Here is a 19,067-nt window from a genome sequence, read left to right as displayed (position 1 = left end):
ATGGTGCCTCGGAGGAAACCCTGGAGGGAGGAAAGTGCTCTCCCAAAGAGAGAGGTGAAGGGGAAATGATTGTGAGAGACAGGTAACTGAGGCACAGACAACGCTGGTTGAACAACATCTAGGTGCACACATGGTGACCATACTTCCTTCCAGCAAGGATGGGAAAACCTGTGGCCTTCTGGATGTTAGTGGACCAGAATTCTCTTCAGCCTCAGTCATAGGAGCCCAACTCCTAGGAACTGAGGTCCCTTTCCCCCCTCCATAAAATATTTGAACCCCCCCCAGTTAATGGACACTGCCATTCAAATGGTGTCCATGCACCATGTCTAGCGATCAATTATGTGGGGTGGGACTTACCTCCCTCTCCCAATATCTTATTCAAGTTGGCACCACTGGCCTCAGCCATCGCTTAAAAGTCCTGGAACTCAAGTGCCATGGGGACCATCACAAAATGGCTGCCATGGGCAGGAGGCGGGGAAGAGGTGCTGGTACTGGATCCTGTCACAAAAGAAGCCCTGGTCCCAGCCAACATGGCCAGTGCTGGTGATGGCTGTCCTTCTGGGGCAACACCTGGAGGGGCCACACAGGTTCCCCACATCACCTTTCCCCCCTCTGACCCAATCAGTGGGCGATTCCATGCGGTGCAGGAGGGGGGAGGCAAGGGTACCTCACCTCACTCCTTCCTGGACCCTTGTGGCTTTCTGAGGAGAAAGCGCCTCACCCCCGCTGCTCCTTTGGTGCCTGCCTCGCCTCAGGATGTTTTGGTGTGTGTGTTTCCCGCCCTCTGGCGTCGCCCCCCAGGAGCAGGGTCTCGCGGTGCCGCAAGGGAAACCCCGAGCGCGGGCGAGAGGCCGGAGCCCAGACCTGGCGGCGACTTGGAGGCCAATTGGCGAGGCGAGGAAGGCAGCGCTCGCTCGCTCGCTCCCTCCACTGGAATGCTTTGCTCTGAGGAGAGCAGGCGAGCTGCGTCCGGCTCGCCGCCGCTCTACTGCGGCCGGAGAGCAGCGGGCTCTTCGAGGCGCCTCTTCCCGCCCTGAAGTCCCTTCTCTTCCTCCGGACTCCCACCCCACCCCGCCGACTTCCCATCTCCCGGCCATTCCCGAGGACGGGCGCCCAAGCTTCTCCTCCAGCTCTCTCTCGCGCGCCCTCTTCGCCTGGGCGCGCGTTTGTTTTGCCCGTGACGGCGGCGAGGCACCGGAGCGGACTTTGGCAAGGCGAGGGGCCGCCCTTGCAGCGGGCGAGCGGGCAGCGGCGGCGAGCCCCCGAGGGCAGCCTTGGCGCTTATCTGCTCCGAGGAGCGAGGCAGGCGCGGCCGTGGGCAGGGTCTCCGGGGAGCCGGCGGCAGCTTTATAAGCCGGCGCTCTTCGCGGGGACGGCCTCGTCTGGCGCCAAGATGCCTCCTGTCACCACCTTCCTACTGCTGCTCTTCCTCGGCGGCGGCGGCGGCGGAGGGGCGCTCGCCCTGGAGGACCCCCTCATGCCCGGAGAATACAACCACACCGAAGAGGGAGCCGTGCAGTTCGCCCAGGACTACAACAGCACCGGCGAGACGGTCTTCTTCGAGAGCGTCTCCGCCAGCTGGAATTACAACACCAACCTGACAGACTTCAACTCCCAGCAGCAGGTAAGCTCCGGCCGCCCAAGCAGACACCTGAGGCGAAGCCCCTGCCCAGCCTCTGCCGCAGCAACCAGACTTTTCTTTTGGGTGCCTCTTTCTCACTTTTCTGCGCCCTTCCTTTGGCCCTCCTTCTGTAACTTTGACACTTGAGCCAAGCTGAAAGGTCACAGCACCAGCCTGGGCAAACAGGGGTGCCAACTTGAACAAAATATTGTGGGACCCCCCCAGGTAAGCATAGGCAACCACATGACACGGTGCACACTATTTGAATGGTAACACCCATCAACTTTGTGGGGGCAGCCCCCTCAAGTGTTTTATTGTGGGGGGAACAGAAGCCCCCACAGCAGTGGCGTAGCGTGGGTTGTCAGCACCCGGGGCAAGGCAAGTAATTTGCACCTCCTAACCCGTGGATTTGCGCCCCCTAACCCTAACCCCCAGATGTTGCGCCCGGTGCGGCTGGCCCCCCCTGCACCCCCCACGCTGAGCCACTGCCCCACAGCCCTTAGGAGTTGGCTGCTATGGGGCAAAATATCCACCTTCAGTTGGGCCTAAAGTTCTTCTTCTGCCCCATAGGAACCAAATCCTAGGGGCCGAGGCCCCTTTGGTCACCCCCCAATAAAATATTTGAGGGGGTCGCCTCTCCAAAGTTGATGGGTGTTGCTGTTCAAATGGTACACATGCGCCATGTCATGTGATCAGTTCTGCGGGCGGAGCTTACCTGTGTGTGTCCCCCAGCCCCAATATTTTATTCAAGTTGACATCCCTGTTCTACCCTGACACAGTGAATGCAACAGTTTATCTCATCAGTTGCCTCTGATGCCAAAGTGCCAACATATGTGTGTGTGAATTAAATATAATTTACAGTATATTATTGTCACGGAATAATATCTGTTGTTTCTAACTTCAGGACCCTGGAGCAAATTCTGGATCTTGAGCAAAGCCTAGACTAGCCTGGGGTTTCCCTGTCTTGATGCTTTTTCCCGTTGCCTCCCGATCTGACCCTGTCTTGTTCATTTTAACATAGAGTCAGATGTTTCCTGCAGTGGGCTTTTCTGGTAGCCTTTTATATCCTGTATACAGTACCTGTCGGGAGTACTGCCATGACATTAAAGATAATCAGCTGTGGTAGTCAACATTTATTTTTGTATGCTCTGCCTTTGTATGCCATTGCTCCTCCTCGTGATGCTGTTGGTGTTCCATTTTGCAGATGGAGAAACTGAGACAGGTTTCCCTGAGGGTGCTTGTTGTTGTTGTTTAGTCGTTTAGTGGTGTCTGACTCTTCGTGACCCCATGGACCAGAGCACGCCAGGCACTCCTGTCTTCCACTGCCTGCCGCAGTTTGGTCAAACTCATGCTGGTAGCTTCGAAAACACTATCCAACCATTTTGTCCTCTGTCGTCCCCTTCTCCTTGGGCCCTCCATCTTTCCCAACATCAGGGTCTTTTCCAGGGAGTCTTCTCTTCTCATGAGGTGGCCAAAGTATTGGAGCCTCAGCTTCAGGATCTGTCCTTCCAGTGAGCACTCGGGGCTGATTTCCTTAATGACCCCCAAACTGAGAAGTCAGAAAACGCAGCGATAGAGAGCTGTGGACACAGTTAAACCTTCAAAGCTCATTCGGAGCTCATGGTTTCCCTCAAAGAATTATGGGAGCTGTAGTTTCTCCCTCACAGAGTTACAATTCCCAGCAGTGCTTAACAAACTACAGCACCCAGAATTATTTGAGGGGGTGGCTGTACTTCAAGCACCGTTTAACGGTATCGTGTGTTCTTGGTGTTCAGCTATTGTTCCCCCCACTCGCTGCCTGAAGTCCCACGCAGAACCTGATTCCTCTTACTGAGGCATTGATCTCATGTGGCTTCTTCTGTTCCTAGGCTGAGCCAGCATTGGAATGAGGTGGTGAGGGATTGTGGGGGAGGGTGTAAAAACCAGTAAGCCAGGTAATTTGGCTAGAATACCTCTCTATCCAATGGAGAACTAATTACTGATATACATTACTATAAAATATTGTGGAGAGGGGAAGATGTCCCACAAGTTTAGATAGAAGTTTGGGTGCTGAGGGGAGATGATAAGGGCTGGTGGTTAAATGGACCCTGCATGAACTGGGGTGTGCTCTGGTCCATGGGGTCACGAAGAGTTGGCGCTGTGGGTTAAACCACAGAGCCTAGGACATGCCGATCAGAAGGTTGGCGGTTCAAATCCCCGCGCCGGGGTGAGCTCCCGTTGCTTGGTCCCTGCTCCTGCCAACCTAGCAGTTCGAAAGCATGTCAAAGTGCAAGTAGATAAATAGGTACCGCTCCGGCGGGAAGATAAAAGACGTTTCCCTGCGCTGCTCTGGTTCGACAAATGCGGCTTAGTCCTGCTGGCCACATGACCTGGAAATCTGTCTGTGGAGAAACGCCGGTAAACGTCCCTTTACCTTTACTTAAATGTCTAAACAACAACAATCCCTGTTCATCCTGCCGCATCTCAAAAAAGGACATTGTAGGGCTGGAAAAGGTGCAGAAAAGAGGAACTAGAATGATTGGTTGTGGTTCACTTCTCCAATGAAGAAAGGTTACAAGAGTGGTGACTTCCTTCCATTTAGGAAGCAGGCGATTTAAGGATGGGCATATATAGAGGGTTCCATAAGTCTGCGTGGTGTGGAGAAAATGGACGGAGATAGGATTTCCTCCCTCTCTCATAATGCCAGAACAGTCCAGTGAAGCTGCATGGTGGGAGATTTAAGAGAAAGAAGAGGAGTCTGCCTAGGTGAACTGCGGAACTCACTGCCACAGGATGTGTTGGCTGTCAGCTTTAGGTGGCTTTAAAAGGGGGTTAGACAAAGTCACAGGTGATAAGGCTATCTATGACTGCCTCCTCCAGGACCCAAGGCAGCAGGGCCATAATTTGTATCTTGGCACCTGGAGCAAACAATGTGAAATACTTATTTATTACATTTCTATCTAGTGTTTCCTCCAAGGAGCTCAAGTTGGTGTACATAATTCTCATCCCCATTTTCTCCTTACAACAACCCTGTGAGGTAGGTTAGGCTGAGAGTGAGTGAGTGGCCCAAGGTCATTCAATGACCTTCATGGCTTGGGGTGTGTGGGTGCAGATTTGAATCCTGGTGTTCCAGGTCCTAGTCTGATGCTTTAACTCAGGCATATCCAAAGTCCGTCTCAGGGGCCTAATCCAGCTCACCGGTTGGTTTAATCTGGCCCCTGTGGCAATTTATTTTCTATGGTAGAATCCTAAAAAAACCCTCAACAACATCAGTCCTAAAAAAAGGTCAACAACTTTGGCTGGCCCTCACGGCCCTTCACTTCATCAAATCTGGCCCTCTTTGGAAAAAGTTTGGACACCACTGCTTTAACTGCTACATTATACCAGCTCTTCCGTCCCTAAGCCAACCGCATATTTTACGACATAAAAAATTAACAGCAGCTGTGACAAAATGATAAACAAGTAAATCCATGTAATGTAGACTATTTAATAATATATGGCAGTATTACTAGAATAAATCAGAAAATGGAAAATTGAAGATATACTTATTAGATCTCACAGAACATTAAAAAGAATATGGAAAAAAACCACAATATTATACAGATTTATTTAGGATGTAACCCTCCAAGGTTTAGTTGTAGAAAAAAAAATGTTTGACCACTTGGTTGAAACTTATTTGTTATGTAATTTCATGTTCAACTGAAAGGATTGTCATATTTGATATAAGGTAAAGGGACCCCTGACCATTAGGTCCAGTCGCGGACGACTCTGGGGTTGCTGCACTCATCTCACTTTATTGGCCGAGAGAGTCGGCGTACAGCTTCCGGGTCATGTGGCCAGCATGACTAAGCCGCTTCTGGCGAACCAGAACAGCGGATGGAAACTCCGTTTACCTTCCCGCCGGAGCGGTACCTATATATCTACTTGCACTTCGTGCTTTCGAATAGCTAGGTTGGCAGGAGCAGGGACCAAGCAACGGGAGCTCACCCTGTTGCAGGGATTCGAACCGCCGACCTTCTGATCGGCAAGCCCTAGGCTCTGCAGTTTAACCCACAGCGCCACCTGGGTCCCTTTGATCCCGGGTAGGTTTTAATTAATTCTCCCTTGCTGAAGCTCCATTCACAGAATGCTACCATAATGTTTACACAGCTGCCACTAACTTGAGTGGTACAGATTATTATTTTCCTTGCAGCGACATCTCACCCCCAACCACAATAATATTTAGTACTGCCCATTGCCAATGATTTCGACTAACACATTATTAAAAGAAACAAATTCTGTTTTTGTTAACGTATGTGTGTACGCTGTTGAATTACTTTGCAGAGTTAGCACACCTTTTATTTGTATTATAAAATTTATGTACTGCTTGATTGTAAGGAAAAAATAAAAAACTAAAGACCTCGGAGCAGTTTATAAAAAAAGAAAAGCTGGCTGCGTATGAAATAGTTGTTGGCTTAATTCAAAGCAACCACACTCAGACTTTAAGACTGAAAGATAAGAAAGTTTATTATAAGTAATACATAATTGGATAATGAAGACTTCCTGTTCTAACTAAGTTGGAGATGCAGAGGAGCCGTGCTTGCCCTTTGACCTCTGCAGGAGAAAGTGTTCCTTCACACAGCACACAGTTCAGCTCAACTCCCACGGGAGGCAACGATTGCCACCAACCTGGGCAGCTTTGAAAGAGAACTGGAGGAATTCATGGAGGAAGAAGAAGAAGAAGAGTTTGGATTTGATATCCCGCTTTATCACTACCCTAAGGAGTCTCAAAGTGGCTAACAATCTCCTTTCCCTTCCTCCCCCACAACAAACACTCTGTGAGGTGAGTGGGGCCGAGAGTCTTCAGAGAAGTGTGACTAGCCCAAGGTCACCCAGCAGCTGCATGTGGAGGAGCAGGGAAGCGAACCCGGTTCCCCAGATTACGAGACTACCGCTCTTAACCACTACACCACACTAGCTATCAGTTGGTGCTAGCTTTGGCAGCTATGCTGTGCGTCCGCAGTCAAAGGTAGGATGCTTCAGAAATGAACGCCAGTTGCTGGAAACAGCACAAAGGGAAAGTGCTCTTGTGCTCTTGGTTTCCCACAGGCATGTGTTTGGCCACTGTGAGAACAGGATTCTGTGGTCTTTGGGCTGATCCAGCAGGCTCGTCTTATGTTCTTATGAGAGAGGCCCAAGAAGATATCTCCTCCTCTCTCTTGACTTCAGAAGTACGAGCGGGGAAGCAAGAAGTTAGGGCAGCAACCCTAAAAACACCAGTCTAGGATCAAAAGAGAGGTCAGCACTGGCAAAGGGCAGTGAGCTCAACGGTCTAGGGAGCTGGGAGGTACACCCCTCTATCTCCCTTCTCCCCATGCAAACCCCACCAGCATTAGGTACAAGCTGAGTTGCATCCCAACCGTTTCAACATAGACACCTTACAGTTATCATGGTTATGGTGCCCCCATGAATCAAGGGCCACATTCACCCCATCTTTTTCTTCCAACCCTGCAAAACAGAACGTGATTCTGGGGTGGTGTTACTTCTCGGAATGGACCCTGATTCCAAATACAAGCTTCTGGAAAACAACAGCAGGAGGAAGGTGTTCCTCTTGTGTCCTGCTTGTGGGCTTCCCGTAGGCATCTGCTTGGCCACCTAGTAGAAGGAACAAGTTGGGCGAGATCAAGAAGGGCTCTTGTTATGCTCTCTAGTGTGCTGTTTTTGGGCATTTTCTTAGGAATAAAGGTAAAGGGACCCCTGACCATTAGGTCCAGTCCTGACCGACTCTGGGGTTGCAGCGTTCATCTCGCTTTATTGGCTGACGGAGCTGGCGTACAGCTGCCGGGTCATGTGGCCAGCATGAGTAAGCCGCTTCTGGCAAACCAGAGCAGCGCATGGAAACACTGTTTACCTTCCCGCCGGAGTGGTATCTATTTATCTACTTGCACTTTGATGTGCTTTCGAACTGCTAGGTTGGCAGGAGCAGGGACCGAGCGACGGGAGCTCACCCCGTAGCAGGGATTCAAACCGCCGACCTTCTGATCAGCAAGTCCTAGGCTCTGTGGTTTAACCCACAGCGCCACCCGCGTCCCTTTCACCACTGTATTTCACCACTGTGGAATACAAGATGCTAAATTTGAAGGACTCTTACATTTGGTCTGCAAGGTTTAGCCCTATGTTCTTACTCAAGTGAGCATGCCAACCAGGCAAGCTGGTGCAAGCAACGGGCATGTAGTGTGAAGTCAAATGGTATGGAATCACTGGGCTGTATTTTCCACCCTGTGCTTCTTCTCCAAGCTGTGGCTGGAAGGTCTGTGTCCAAAGGGAGCAGGTCATGAGTGAAGAGGAAGTTTTGCCACATACTAAAAGCAGATTTCTGTTTTTGATATCTTAGCCTTCTGTTCCAGGTTAAGTAATCCAGAGTGCCCCCACAAGTCAAATTTAGTTCTCATGGCTGGTAATGCAGATTTGAAAGTGCACTCTGTGCAAAAAGCAAAGATGTCCTCAGAAAAGATTAAACATTAAACAGCAGCAGCAGCAGCCTGCTTTGTGGGCCGTTGCAGTTGATTACCAGGATGGAGGTGGCAGTCTGAGAATTGCTGCAAATGTCTGGCTCCTAGCCTACCTCTTCTGAACTCTTTGCAGCCTCCTCTTTTGATGTCCAAGCACAGGAAGGGAACTTCCTTCAATGTTAGCGCTCACAATGAAGAACGAACTGTTTCCAGCTTGCATACAGGATCTAGGAGCTAACAGAGGAAGAGAGTGTTTAATTGTGGGACAGCAAAGTGACATGGCTTGCCAAAGAGCAAATAGAAGTGAGAGCTGGTGGCGTATACATTTTCCAGGCATGCCCTTCCAACAAGTCTAGGTAGTCTAGAGCTGTTTCTTGCACAGTGACTGCATTTCCACTTCTGGGCTTTTAATCCAGGTTCCCACAATGATATTCAAAGTGCATATGTATTCTGTTCTTTGTTGTAAGGTACTACTGTTTGATGCGTAGTTTGTTGTTTCTCAAAGCAGCTTCGTCCTGTCTGCAGTCCATAACCCATTCCTAATTTGTCTCTTGGACACAGGTGGTGCTGTGGGTCAAATCACAGAGCCTAGGACTTGCCGATCAGACGGTCGGCGGTTCGAATCCCCGTGACGGGATGAGCTCCCATCACTCGGTCCCTGCCCCTGCCAACCTAGCAGTTTGAAAGCACATCAAAGTGCAAGTAGATAAATAGGCAGGAAGGTAAACGGCGTTTCCGTGCGCTGCTGTGGTTTGCCAGAAGTGGCTTAGTCATGCTGGCCACATGACCCAGAAGCTGTACGCCGGCTCCCTCAGCCAATAAAGCAAGATGAGCACTGCAACCCCAGAGTTGGTCATGACTGGACCTAATGGTCAGGGATCCCTTTACCTTTACCTTTTCTCTAGCCAAGATGTGAACAACTTTGTACAGGGCAAAGACATCCCTGCACATCAACACCCCTCGGTGTGTTCACTGTGCTCTAAAGTTGTAATGTGAACACATGCCTTTTGACTGCTTTGTGCAGTGGGCAGAAGATGAGGTGGACTTTTCCTTCCCTGTATGTCTTTTGGGGATATTTTCTTCTCACACAAAGGGCAAAGGAATTGATGTTGCAGGGGAGCTAGAAGAAGCCAGGTGGCATGCAAAGGGGCTAGCCAAGAAGAGAGAGAGGCTAAGCAAGAATGGAAGGTGTTGGAAACATGGAGAAGGTTTAAATGTCGAATCCTGGTACAGTAGAGTATCATCAATAGTGTTAGCTGGGAAATTGACATGCCAACCCAAAACTGCCAGAGGAAACACTAGTCCCTTATTATTTTATAATAATTTTGTAAAGAAACAAGAAAGTGACTGTTATGTACTGAAGTTCTCACCCTGAGCCAGCAGCGGGATATTGTAGATAGTTTTCACTCAGGTCCACATATGCAAATAAGGGATTGAAAGTGACATTCAGTGATTGGATAGTTACAGAAAGTGGTTACTGTTGCGTTGTAGTGAAGCTCTACAGTATAAGCAGACTGGCTGAACCCTTCAGTTCAGTTCTGTTCTGGGCCTGTGAATAAACAAGAGCTGTTTGAAGAATCGCTGTGTCGTCTGATATGTTCACCCACAACTTAACAGTGACAGAAATCCTCCCTCGGCGTACATAAGAATGTGACAAGACCTTTTGGAATTATTTTTTCAAATGTTTATCACAAGATATTGTACATGCTGGTACACTGATCAGGATGTGTTTTGTAATTTGTTGTTATATGAGTTCATTCTTTTATTCGAAAAATAAGGGGGGAAACCCCTAATTTAAAAAGAAGAGAGATGCTAGAAGACTGGATGATTTGGGATGCAGCCAGGGGTATTAGTAGTGCTATTTTTCTAGAAAAAGAAGTGCCAGAACTCATCACCAGAACGCCTGCCTTGTTCTCTTATAATGGCAATGGTGCCCACCTGAGAGGTGCCAGAACTGAGTTCTGGCAAGTTCCAGCTGAAAAAAACCCCTGGGTATTTGTCTATGAAAAGGTTGTCATGGACCCCAGCAGAGACTGACGGCCAGTGTGGATGTGTGGTGGAGTCCAATGGCAAGACCGTGTGTGTGTGTGTTTGACTGAGCATCAGTTTTTGTCTTGCTCTTCTTGCAGGATGTTAGAGACAGGCACAACAAGAAGTAGTGCAGAAAAGAGACCCCTCAGATTTTTGAGATGACGTTTCATATTTGAGGTCAGGAACTAGTTTCCTCCCCAGATGGGATAAATATTTTGCCACCCCACCCCAACGCTCAGCTTTTATCTGTGGCACTTGTGTACCACACACAGGACACAACACTCTCAGCTAAAGCTGCACAGATTTCTGCAACGGGAAAATGTTTTCTCGTTGATATCAGTGAGACCTGAAAGTAACTAACAACAGGTGCGTTGTGACAGATGAGGTTAAATAGCATCCTCTTCCTCTGTCTGGCAGGACACCTGTTTTATACACTAAACAAGCTGCAGTCAGACAGGGCCAAAATACTTCTGACCATTGTGTGACCTTCCACCATCTTGCTCAAGAAAGTACTAAGGGCCCCAATAAACATCTTTATGTGGCTTTTGTGAACTTTAGCTATGGCATGTGATTCAGCTGATAGAAACCACTTATGGTGCAAGTTAGGTAACGCTAATACAGTATAGATAACTGCCTACTGGCAGAAGCCTGCATAGTTATATGTCAAGAGCGGGAAAAGCCAGATTTCTCGCTATCACGAGACTCTTGAATAGACAAAGATATGGAATGCTGATTTATTTAAATATTTATAAGCCATACTTCCATGAAAGTACAGCAAAAAAATCAATAAATGCTGGTTGGTTAAAAAAGGGAACGGGGAATTCACATTGTGATGGTTAATCTAAGATTACCAGACGTCCCCGTATCCCAGATTTACAAATCAGTCCCCATAAAAAATCTATTGAAGTTGAAAAGTGTCCCCAGATTCATTGAAAAAAATCTGGTACCCTTAAGTTAATCATAGCTCATATGGTTAAACGAACTAATATAATAAGGGTCAGAGAAGGCAGGCAACAGAATAATAATTTTGTTCATTTTATTCTGGAATAACAAAATACAGGATGCATTTAACGCACACACCGTGAAATATAGATTAACTTACTTTAAACTTAGCAAGTTACACACAATTTTTTTTTGGGGGGGGGTATGTTTGATGTGATTTTAGTAGAATCATTTTGTATAACCAATTTATAACTGTTATGCAAATTTGGGGAAGTAATGAAAATTTCAGGATATCACTTCCAGCCTTTAATGGAACTTAATGGAAAAAATATAGATGGAAGCAAAATAAACGGTTCAGGTTTTGTTTGGGGCAGGAAAATGGGCCGGGATGATTTTTTGCATATTATGAATTTGGAATCTCTACAGAATTTTTTTTTAACACAGTTTCCTCTCTTAGTCCTTCATCAACTCTTATTTATGCAGACGTTGCACTTTAACTGTGGTCCAAGTCCAGAATGCTATAATTAACTCTTTTTTAAATTCTGAAACTCTTCCAATAGATACCTTTCTAAATGTTATCTTCAGACACAATAAGAGACTTGCTCTATTTCCACAAAGTCTTTGGTCACCCTTAATGTAGATGTTAAACTCAAAGATAAAATTTCTTTTTAAAGAAAGCACATTGTCTGTTAGAGCAATAATTTCTGTTATGTAGTGTAGTTTCACCCTGGGCCAACAGGGGGATACTGTATATAGTTTTCAATCAGGTCTGTAGATAGTTTTCACTCAGGTCCGCGGCAGTTATTTTAGGCGGGAACTCTGGGCTGTTGTTGTTACAATGTTGACAGCCGGCTGCCTATAAAAGCAGGCCGGCTGAGCTGTTTGCAGTCAGTTCTATTCCAGCTTACAAAATAAAGAGCTACTTGAAGAAATTGCCGTGCCGGCTGCTATGTCAACCCACAACTTAACACTGGCGACGAGGATGGGATAGATGGACATCAGAGCACAGCCAGATGCGGCCAGCCTCTGAACTGAGCTGAATCACTGAGCTGAATCACTGACCACAAGCCACTCCTGGGCCTCCTCGCCGGTGATCGTCCAACTCCACCGGTCCTCTCGCCACGCATGCTGCGATGGACTGTTTTCCTGGCTGCCTACCACTACCGGCTCATCCATCGCCCGGGGAAATCGATGGGCCATGCCGACGCCCTCAGCCGTTGCCCTCTTCCAGCATTTGTGGAAGACCCGGCTCCAGCTTCATCGCTCCTTCTGATTGAGGATCTTCCGGCAGCGCCTGTATCGGCTGCCACTGTGGCCTCCGCGTCTGCCCAGGATCGCACCATCAGCCGGGTGCTCAACTGGGTGTGGAGGGGGTGGCCACAAGGGCCTTTTGCATCGGAGTTCCAGCCCTTCGCAACCAGACAACATGAACTCTCAGCTCATCGCGGCTGTCTGCTGTGGGGAGACCGCGTCGTGATTCCCCAGGGACTCCGTCAGCGCGTCCTGGAGGCTCTGCACGTTGGCCACCCGGGAATTGTCAAAATGAAGGCGTTGGCTCGGTGTTACGTCTGGTGGCCTAATATGGACGATGCCATCACTGCCTGGGTGTCCGCCTGTCAAGCGTGCCAAGAGTCGAGGCCTGCACCACCGGCAGCTAAGGGACACACCTGGGAGACGCCAAAGACACCCTGGTCGAGGGTGCACATCGATCTGGCTGGCCCCTTTCACGGCCGGACCTTTATGGTAGTGGTGGACGCCTATTCCAAATGGCTGGAGGTCGCCCTGATGCCCTCCACCACTACCGAAGCTGTCATCCGGGTGCTGCGAGGCCTGTTTGCAACGCATGGGTGTCCTGATGTCCGTGTCTCTGACAACGGACCACAGTTCACGTCAGGCAAGTTTGAGCGGTATCTTTTGGGACTGGGCATCCGCCATGCCCTAACGGCACCCTTTCATCCATCCAGCAACGGGCAAGCGGAAAGAATGGTGCGCTCGGCAAAAGAGGCACTGGCGCACCTGGACCGGGGAGACTGGCATGAGCGGGTCGCCGAATACTTGTTCGTGCAACACATCACCCCTCATGCGGCCACAGGGAGGAGTCCTGCTGAACTGCTTATGGGCCGCCACCTCAGGTCACCGCTCGACCGGCTTCACCCGGACTTTGCCGTGGCTGAACCCCCAGGCTGTGCCAACGCACCACGGTCATTTGTCCCAGGAAACCAGGTCTTTGCCCGGAACTATGTGGGGGACATTCCTTGGGTGCCAGCCACAGTAGTGGGAGTCACTGGACCTCGCTCGTACCAGGTGGCACTCGAAGACGGACGCTTGTGGCGACGGCACATAGACCAGCTTAGGCGCAGGGTTGGGGACTTGGACACTACCGAGGTGCCCCCAACTGCGCTTGCGGCTCCAGAAGAGACACGTACAGATGGCAAGGCCCCACCTACACCTCCCTCGCAAACTGCCAGCGTGGAGCCAAACCAAGCCGCTTCAGAACAGACTCAGACCACTCCACTTGCGGAGGCTCCACCCACAGCAGCGGATCCAGGGGAGTTGGTTCCAACGCCACCTAGGGTCGCACCACAGCCTCAGCGAGAACTGTGTGGCCCTCCGGACTTGGCTACCAGTCCCCGGCGGTCTGGCAGAGTTTCCAAGCGCCCAACTTATTTAAAGGACTATGTTGTTGGACATGTATCACTGTTGGTCTAAGTATGGGAAATGTAACCGATATGCTTTTGTTCCTAATTGAACCATTACGCGTAGTGCTGTATATAAGGAAACCATTACGATTGTAACTAACGCCTTATCTCGGTGGGGAGGGGTGTTATGTAGTGTAGTTTCACCCTGGGCCAACAGGGGGATACTGTATATAGTTTTCAATCAGGTCTGTAGATAGTTTTCAATCAGGTCCGCGGCAGTTATTTTAGGCGGGAACTCTGGGCTGTTGTTGTTACAATGTTGACAGCCGGCTGCCTATAAAAGCAGGCCGGCTGAGCTGTTTGCAGTCAGTTCTATTCCAGTTTACAAAATAAAGAGCTACTTGAAGAAATTGCTGTGCCGGCCGCTATGTCAACCCACAACTTAACAATTTCAACTTCAAAAATTTCCTGGTGACTTTTGATGTATATAAATGACGATATTTGTTTCATATTTGTTTCATCTTTTCCTATTTTTTATAATAATTTTTATTAGTTTTCAATTACAGTGGTACCTTGGTTTTCGAACAGAATGCGTTTTGGGAGCCCGTTCGTCTCCTGGAACCGTTTGAAAACCAAAGTGCAGCTTCTGATTGGCTGCAGGAGTATCCTGCAGCAAATTGGAAGCCACGCTGGACATTCAGCTTCTGGAAATCGTTCGAAAACTGGAACACTCACTTCCAGGTTTTGATCGTTCAGGAGTGATTTGTTCGAGAACCAAGGCATTCGGCTTCCAAGGTACGACTGTACAGTCCAATAATAGCCTAATTATAACAATAATAACAATTCAGAGCTAAAGAGTGGGTTTTCCCTAGGAAAGGAGCAGACCAAGGGGAAAACCACTTGGACCTGGACCTAGAAAGCATGAGTCCAACGCAAACCACTTGGACCCACGCTTTCTAGGCGTGGGTCAAGCGAAAGTGTAGGTGAGCTCTAGTTTTGACTTCCAACTGCAGGACGTGGCTTGACTCATTTTATGGAGCCATCTGAAGCTATTTGGTCTGGAATCCGCTTTCTGTTGGGTTCATTCTCTCTGCTTATGGTGAATTGTGATGTGGATTGCCAGTAAGCAAATCTGTGGGGTGGATGAGGTGGTCAGATCTGGTGCTGCCCCCCAAGACCTCTCCAGCCCTGCCAGTCAACTCTAGATCACCTATTTATGAATCCAGATTTCTCTCCTCACTTTAAGTGGCTACAGTTTGTGACTGTGATCATGTTTTATTTATTTTGCTCTCAGGCACCGAACACAGTTTACATTGATTGGGGATTTAGACTGTTTTGAGGAAGTGTAGCCAGTTTTATACTAACTACAGAGCGAGCTGATGGCATCATGCTGTACCAGTGCTCCCATTGGGGATTAAAATAAGGCAAGGTGGCCCTGTCAGAGATTGGTGGAGAAGCTGTAAATAAAGGCTAATGAGGTATAAGATTAGGCATCGCCATTGTGAAGTCTATATTTCTAGCCCATCAGCTGGTTGCTGGCAAAGTAAGTCTACAGATAATAAAGGCAACTGAGATTGGCTTTATCAAATATATTTCAAGACAAGAGTCTGGATGAATAAAGAATTAATAAACCATTTATTATAAGAGGTGAGATACAACACAACCAGAAACAGGGAAGTCCTTTCTGGCACAAGGATAGGCCAGTCTGGGAAACCGCCATCCTTGAGAGAATAACAAATAAGCTATGGTTGACAGATAGATAGATCAAGAAAGATCTATGTGTGGGTTAATTTCACAACATATGCCAGTACTTCAGGAAATGAACAATCCACGCATCAGTGTTTTGCTCAACATGGTTGATCTACATTTATATTCAAACATATATATGGTGTTGTTCTACTAATGAACACAGGAAGTGGGTTCAAAGTGAAGATTAATTTATCTTCACCTTGAACCCACTTCCTGTGTTCGTTAGTAGAACAACACTTTATATTGCTTCATTGGTAACCTAATAGGAAAAATGACTATTACTCATACTTAACGTAAGCACAACCATAAGTGCTCCTGATGAGGCATTCAGCTACGCGATGTTGAATGTTATCTGTTAACTCTGTTCTATCCTGCTTCCCCTTTGTTTTGTTTTTTGTTTAAACCAATTCACGAACCAAAAACTTCTGTGCTGGCCACTGAAGATGAACCATATGTTGTAGATATTACTGACATTTTATTGTGCTGTTTTTGCGATACGCAGATGACGTGAGAGGATTTGGGACTATTGAGGGGGTATACAGTTGCAGGCACAATCTTGATAAAGGCCGCAACCAGAAGCAAAGGGCTAAAGCCCTCTATCCTCCACGCTAGGGTCCTAATCCAGATTATCTTGGACCATTTGTGTCCTAGCACCCAAAAAGTAAATATATTTTTAAGGCACAGCTACATGGCCCAGATACAGTGGTACCTCGGATTAAGTACTTAATTCGTTCCGGAGGTCCATACTTAACCTGAAACTGTTCTTAACCTGAAGCATCACTTTAGCTAATGGGGCCTCCTGCTGCTGCCGCCGCGCTGCTGGAGCACGATTTCTGTTCTCATCCTGAATCAAAGTTCTTAACCTGAAGCACTATTTCTAGGTTAGCGGAGTCTGTAACCTGAAGCGTATGTAACCTGAAGTTTATGTAACCCTAGGTACCACTGTAATGTGTGCTCTATGGACTGTTGGCTGGCTTTGTCTGGGAATAAAAAAAATTCAGGGGTGGAGGTCTGGCTGGGCAAGACAGGAAGTTGACAACAGGATTGTTTAGGTTTATGAAGCAAGCTGCTGAAATATGGCTGTTAATTCCACCCCCAGCTGATTTTGTTGTTGTTGTTTAGTCGTTTAGTCGTGTCCGACTCTTCGTCTCCCCATGGACCAGAGCACGCCAGGCACTCCTGTCTTCCACTGCCTCCCGCAGTTTGGTCAAACTCATGTTCATAGCTTCAAGAACACTGTCCATCCATCCTGTCCTCTGTTGTCCCCTTCTCCTTGCGCCCTCAGTCATTCCCAACATCAGGGTCTTTTCCAGGGAGTCTTCTCTTCTCATGAGGTGGCCAAAGTAGATTTTAATATTGTGTTATTTTTATTTTGTGTAACACACCCTGGGACCTTATGGCAAAAGGGCAGGTTAGAAATGCGATGGAACAAATAAATAGATGGAAATGTGGTCATCGGCTCAGTAATTAGTGTGGTTGCAGACTGCAGCTCTGCCACAAATCCCTATTTTCTTGGAATCCTTCAGTTCTGTCACCCTAGCCTTTCAAAGCTCTGGTGGAGGAGGGGACACTCTTATCTTAAGCAAAAAATGATGTACTGGAACTGATGGATTTCTGCATGCAAATAGGCTTGGTACACAGGATTTCCTTTCTATTTATTTTTGGCACAGTTTGCCCATATTTCTGTTCAGGCTTTCTGTTTGTTGTTTCGTAACTCTCAATTACCTGCTACATTGGGAGTTTGTTTTCCCTACGAAGTGGCATGTTATTTTTGGAAATTGCCTCCTAATCTGCAAGGAAGCACATTTCCTGGTAACAAAGTTAGCATCCATCCACCACCTTCTGATTTGGTAGCATATTTTTCCTGGACTTCAGTTTACTCTAGCACGCAGTTTTTGTATGAGATTGGGAACTCTTACACTTGTGGACTTCTTGTTACATTTTGAGGACCTATTCTTTCATATCCTTTAGGTATCCAGCCACAGAGGTTACAGCTGATTTGATTCCTTTTCTGTCGTCAGCTAGAAGTGGAATTTAAAAGGGTGATCCTTTTATCCTGTTTATTCAGAAGTAGGGATGAATGAAATTGTCAGTTCTGGGTTCTCTCTATTTTTCATTGTTCCAGCCTTAAGTTCACATTTCCACATTAGTTTGCCATTCAAACAAACAAAATCTCATGAAAATTCACCCACATTTTAGTGCAAATCTCTCAAAATATACATATTTTGTATGTAATTTTGCCTAATATACATATTTGTGCAGACTATTTTTTCCTTAATATAATGGGTTGTTGTATTTTCACTAATATATGCCTTTTTGTACACGTTACTTGACCGGAGGTTTCAAGCTGTAGTTTGTTTTCTCTTCCTGTTTCAAGACCGGAGGTTTCAAGCTGTAGTTTGTTTTCTCTTCCTGTTTTGGAAAATGCAATTCATCTTTAAAAGCAGATTGAATCAAATTTCTACACCATCCCTAGTCAAAAGCAAATAGCATTCATTTTTTTTTTTATAAATATTTATTAAGGTTTTTACAGAAAAGAAAAAAAAAACATCCAATAACAATAAACAGTATTACTTTGTTTAACAAAATTTCATATCCTCTTTGAGCTTCCTCACGCCTCCCACTCCCATTTGCATCATTAACGAATTTTGTCCAGCAAATTATCATCTTATTTCCAAATTTTATAACCGCTTATTTAGTTACAATAAAATAGTTCCCTGCAAATTTGTTTTTCTTAATCTCTCTTGTCATCAATTCCTGATCTATTTTAGTGATGGCCAATTATTTATAACTAAGCATCTTTCTTAACATTCCAATAAATCATAATATTTTTGTAAGTAAGTCTTAAATTTCTTCCAATCTTCTTCCATCTTTTCTTCTCCCAAGTCTCGGATTCTGCCAGTCATCTCCGCCAGTTGCATATAGTCCATCAGTTGCATCTGCCATTCTTCCAGTGTGGGTAGATCTTGAGTTTTCCAATTCTTAGCGAGTAGTATCCTTGCTGCTGTTGTCGCATACATAAAGAATGTTCTATCTTTCTTTAGCACCTTCTGGTCGACAATGCCCAAAAGAAAGGCCTCTGGTTTCTTGGTGAAGGTATACTTAAATACCTTTTTCAACTCATTATATATCATTTCCCAGAAGGCCTTCACCTTAGGGCAAGTCCACCAGAGGTGGTAGAATGTTCCTTCGTTTTCCTTACATTTCCAGCATTTGTTATCTGACGAATGGTATATTTTAGCAAGTTTAACTGGGGTCATGTACCATCTGTATATCATTTTCATTACATTTTCTTTCAAAGCATTACATGCAGTAAAGTTCAGCCCAGTGGTCCACAACCTTTCCCAATCCTCAAACATAATATTATGCCCAATATCCTGTGCCCATTTTATCATAGCCGACTTAACCATTTCGTCTTGTGTATTCCATTTCAACAGAAGAAGAAGAAGAAGAAGAGTTTGGATTTGATATCCCGCCTTTCACTCCCTTTAAGGAGTCTCAAAGCGGCTAACATTCTCCTTTCCCTTCCTCCCCCACAACAAACACTCTGTGAGGTGAGTGGGGCTGAGAGACTTCACAGAAGTGTGACTGGCCCAAGGTCACCCAGCAGCTGCA

At 47.0% G+C, this 19,067-nt stretch overlaps 1 protein-coding gene across 1 annotated transcript in view; it reads left to right on the top strand.

The window, feature by feature from the left end:
- Positions 1-1,361: 1,361 nt before the first annotated feature.
- The window catches only part of ACE (angiotensin I converting enzyme), a 61,941-nt gene continuing 44,235 nt past the window's right edge, over positions 1,362-19,067 (top strand). Inside the window, exon 1 of the mRNA XM_081883814.1 lies at positions 1,362-1,624. Coding sequence (XP_081739940.1) covers positions 1,394-1,624 — 231 coding nt within the window. The 5' untranslated portion in view covers positions 1,362-1,393. The remainder of the gene's footprint in view (positions 1,625-19,067) is intronic.

This window comes from Podarcis melisellensis (genome assembly GCF_964234715.1).
Source record: "Podarcis melisellensis genome assembly, chromosome: 13".
Lineage (NCBI taxonomy): Eukaryota > Metazoa > Chordata > Lepidosauria > Squamata > Lacertidae > Podarcis > Podarcis melisellensis.
The sequence above is the reverse complement of the archived record's forward strand: the minus strand, read 5'-3'. Positions and strand labels throughout refer to the sequence as shown.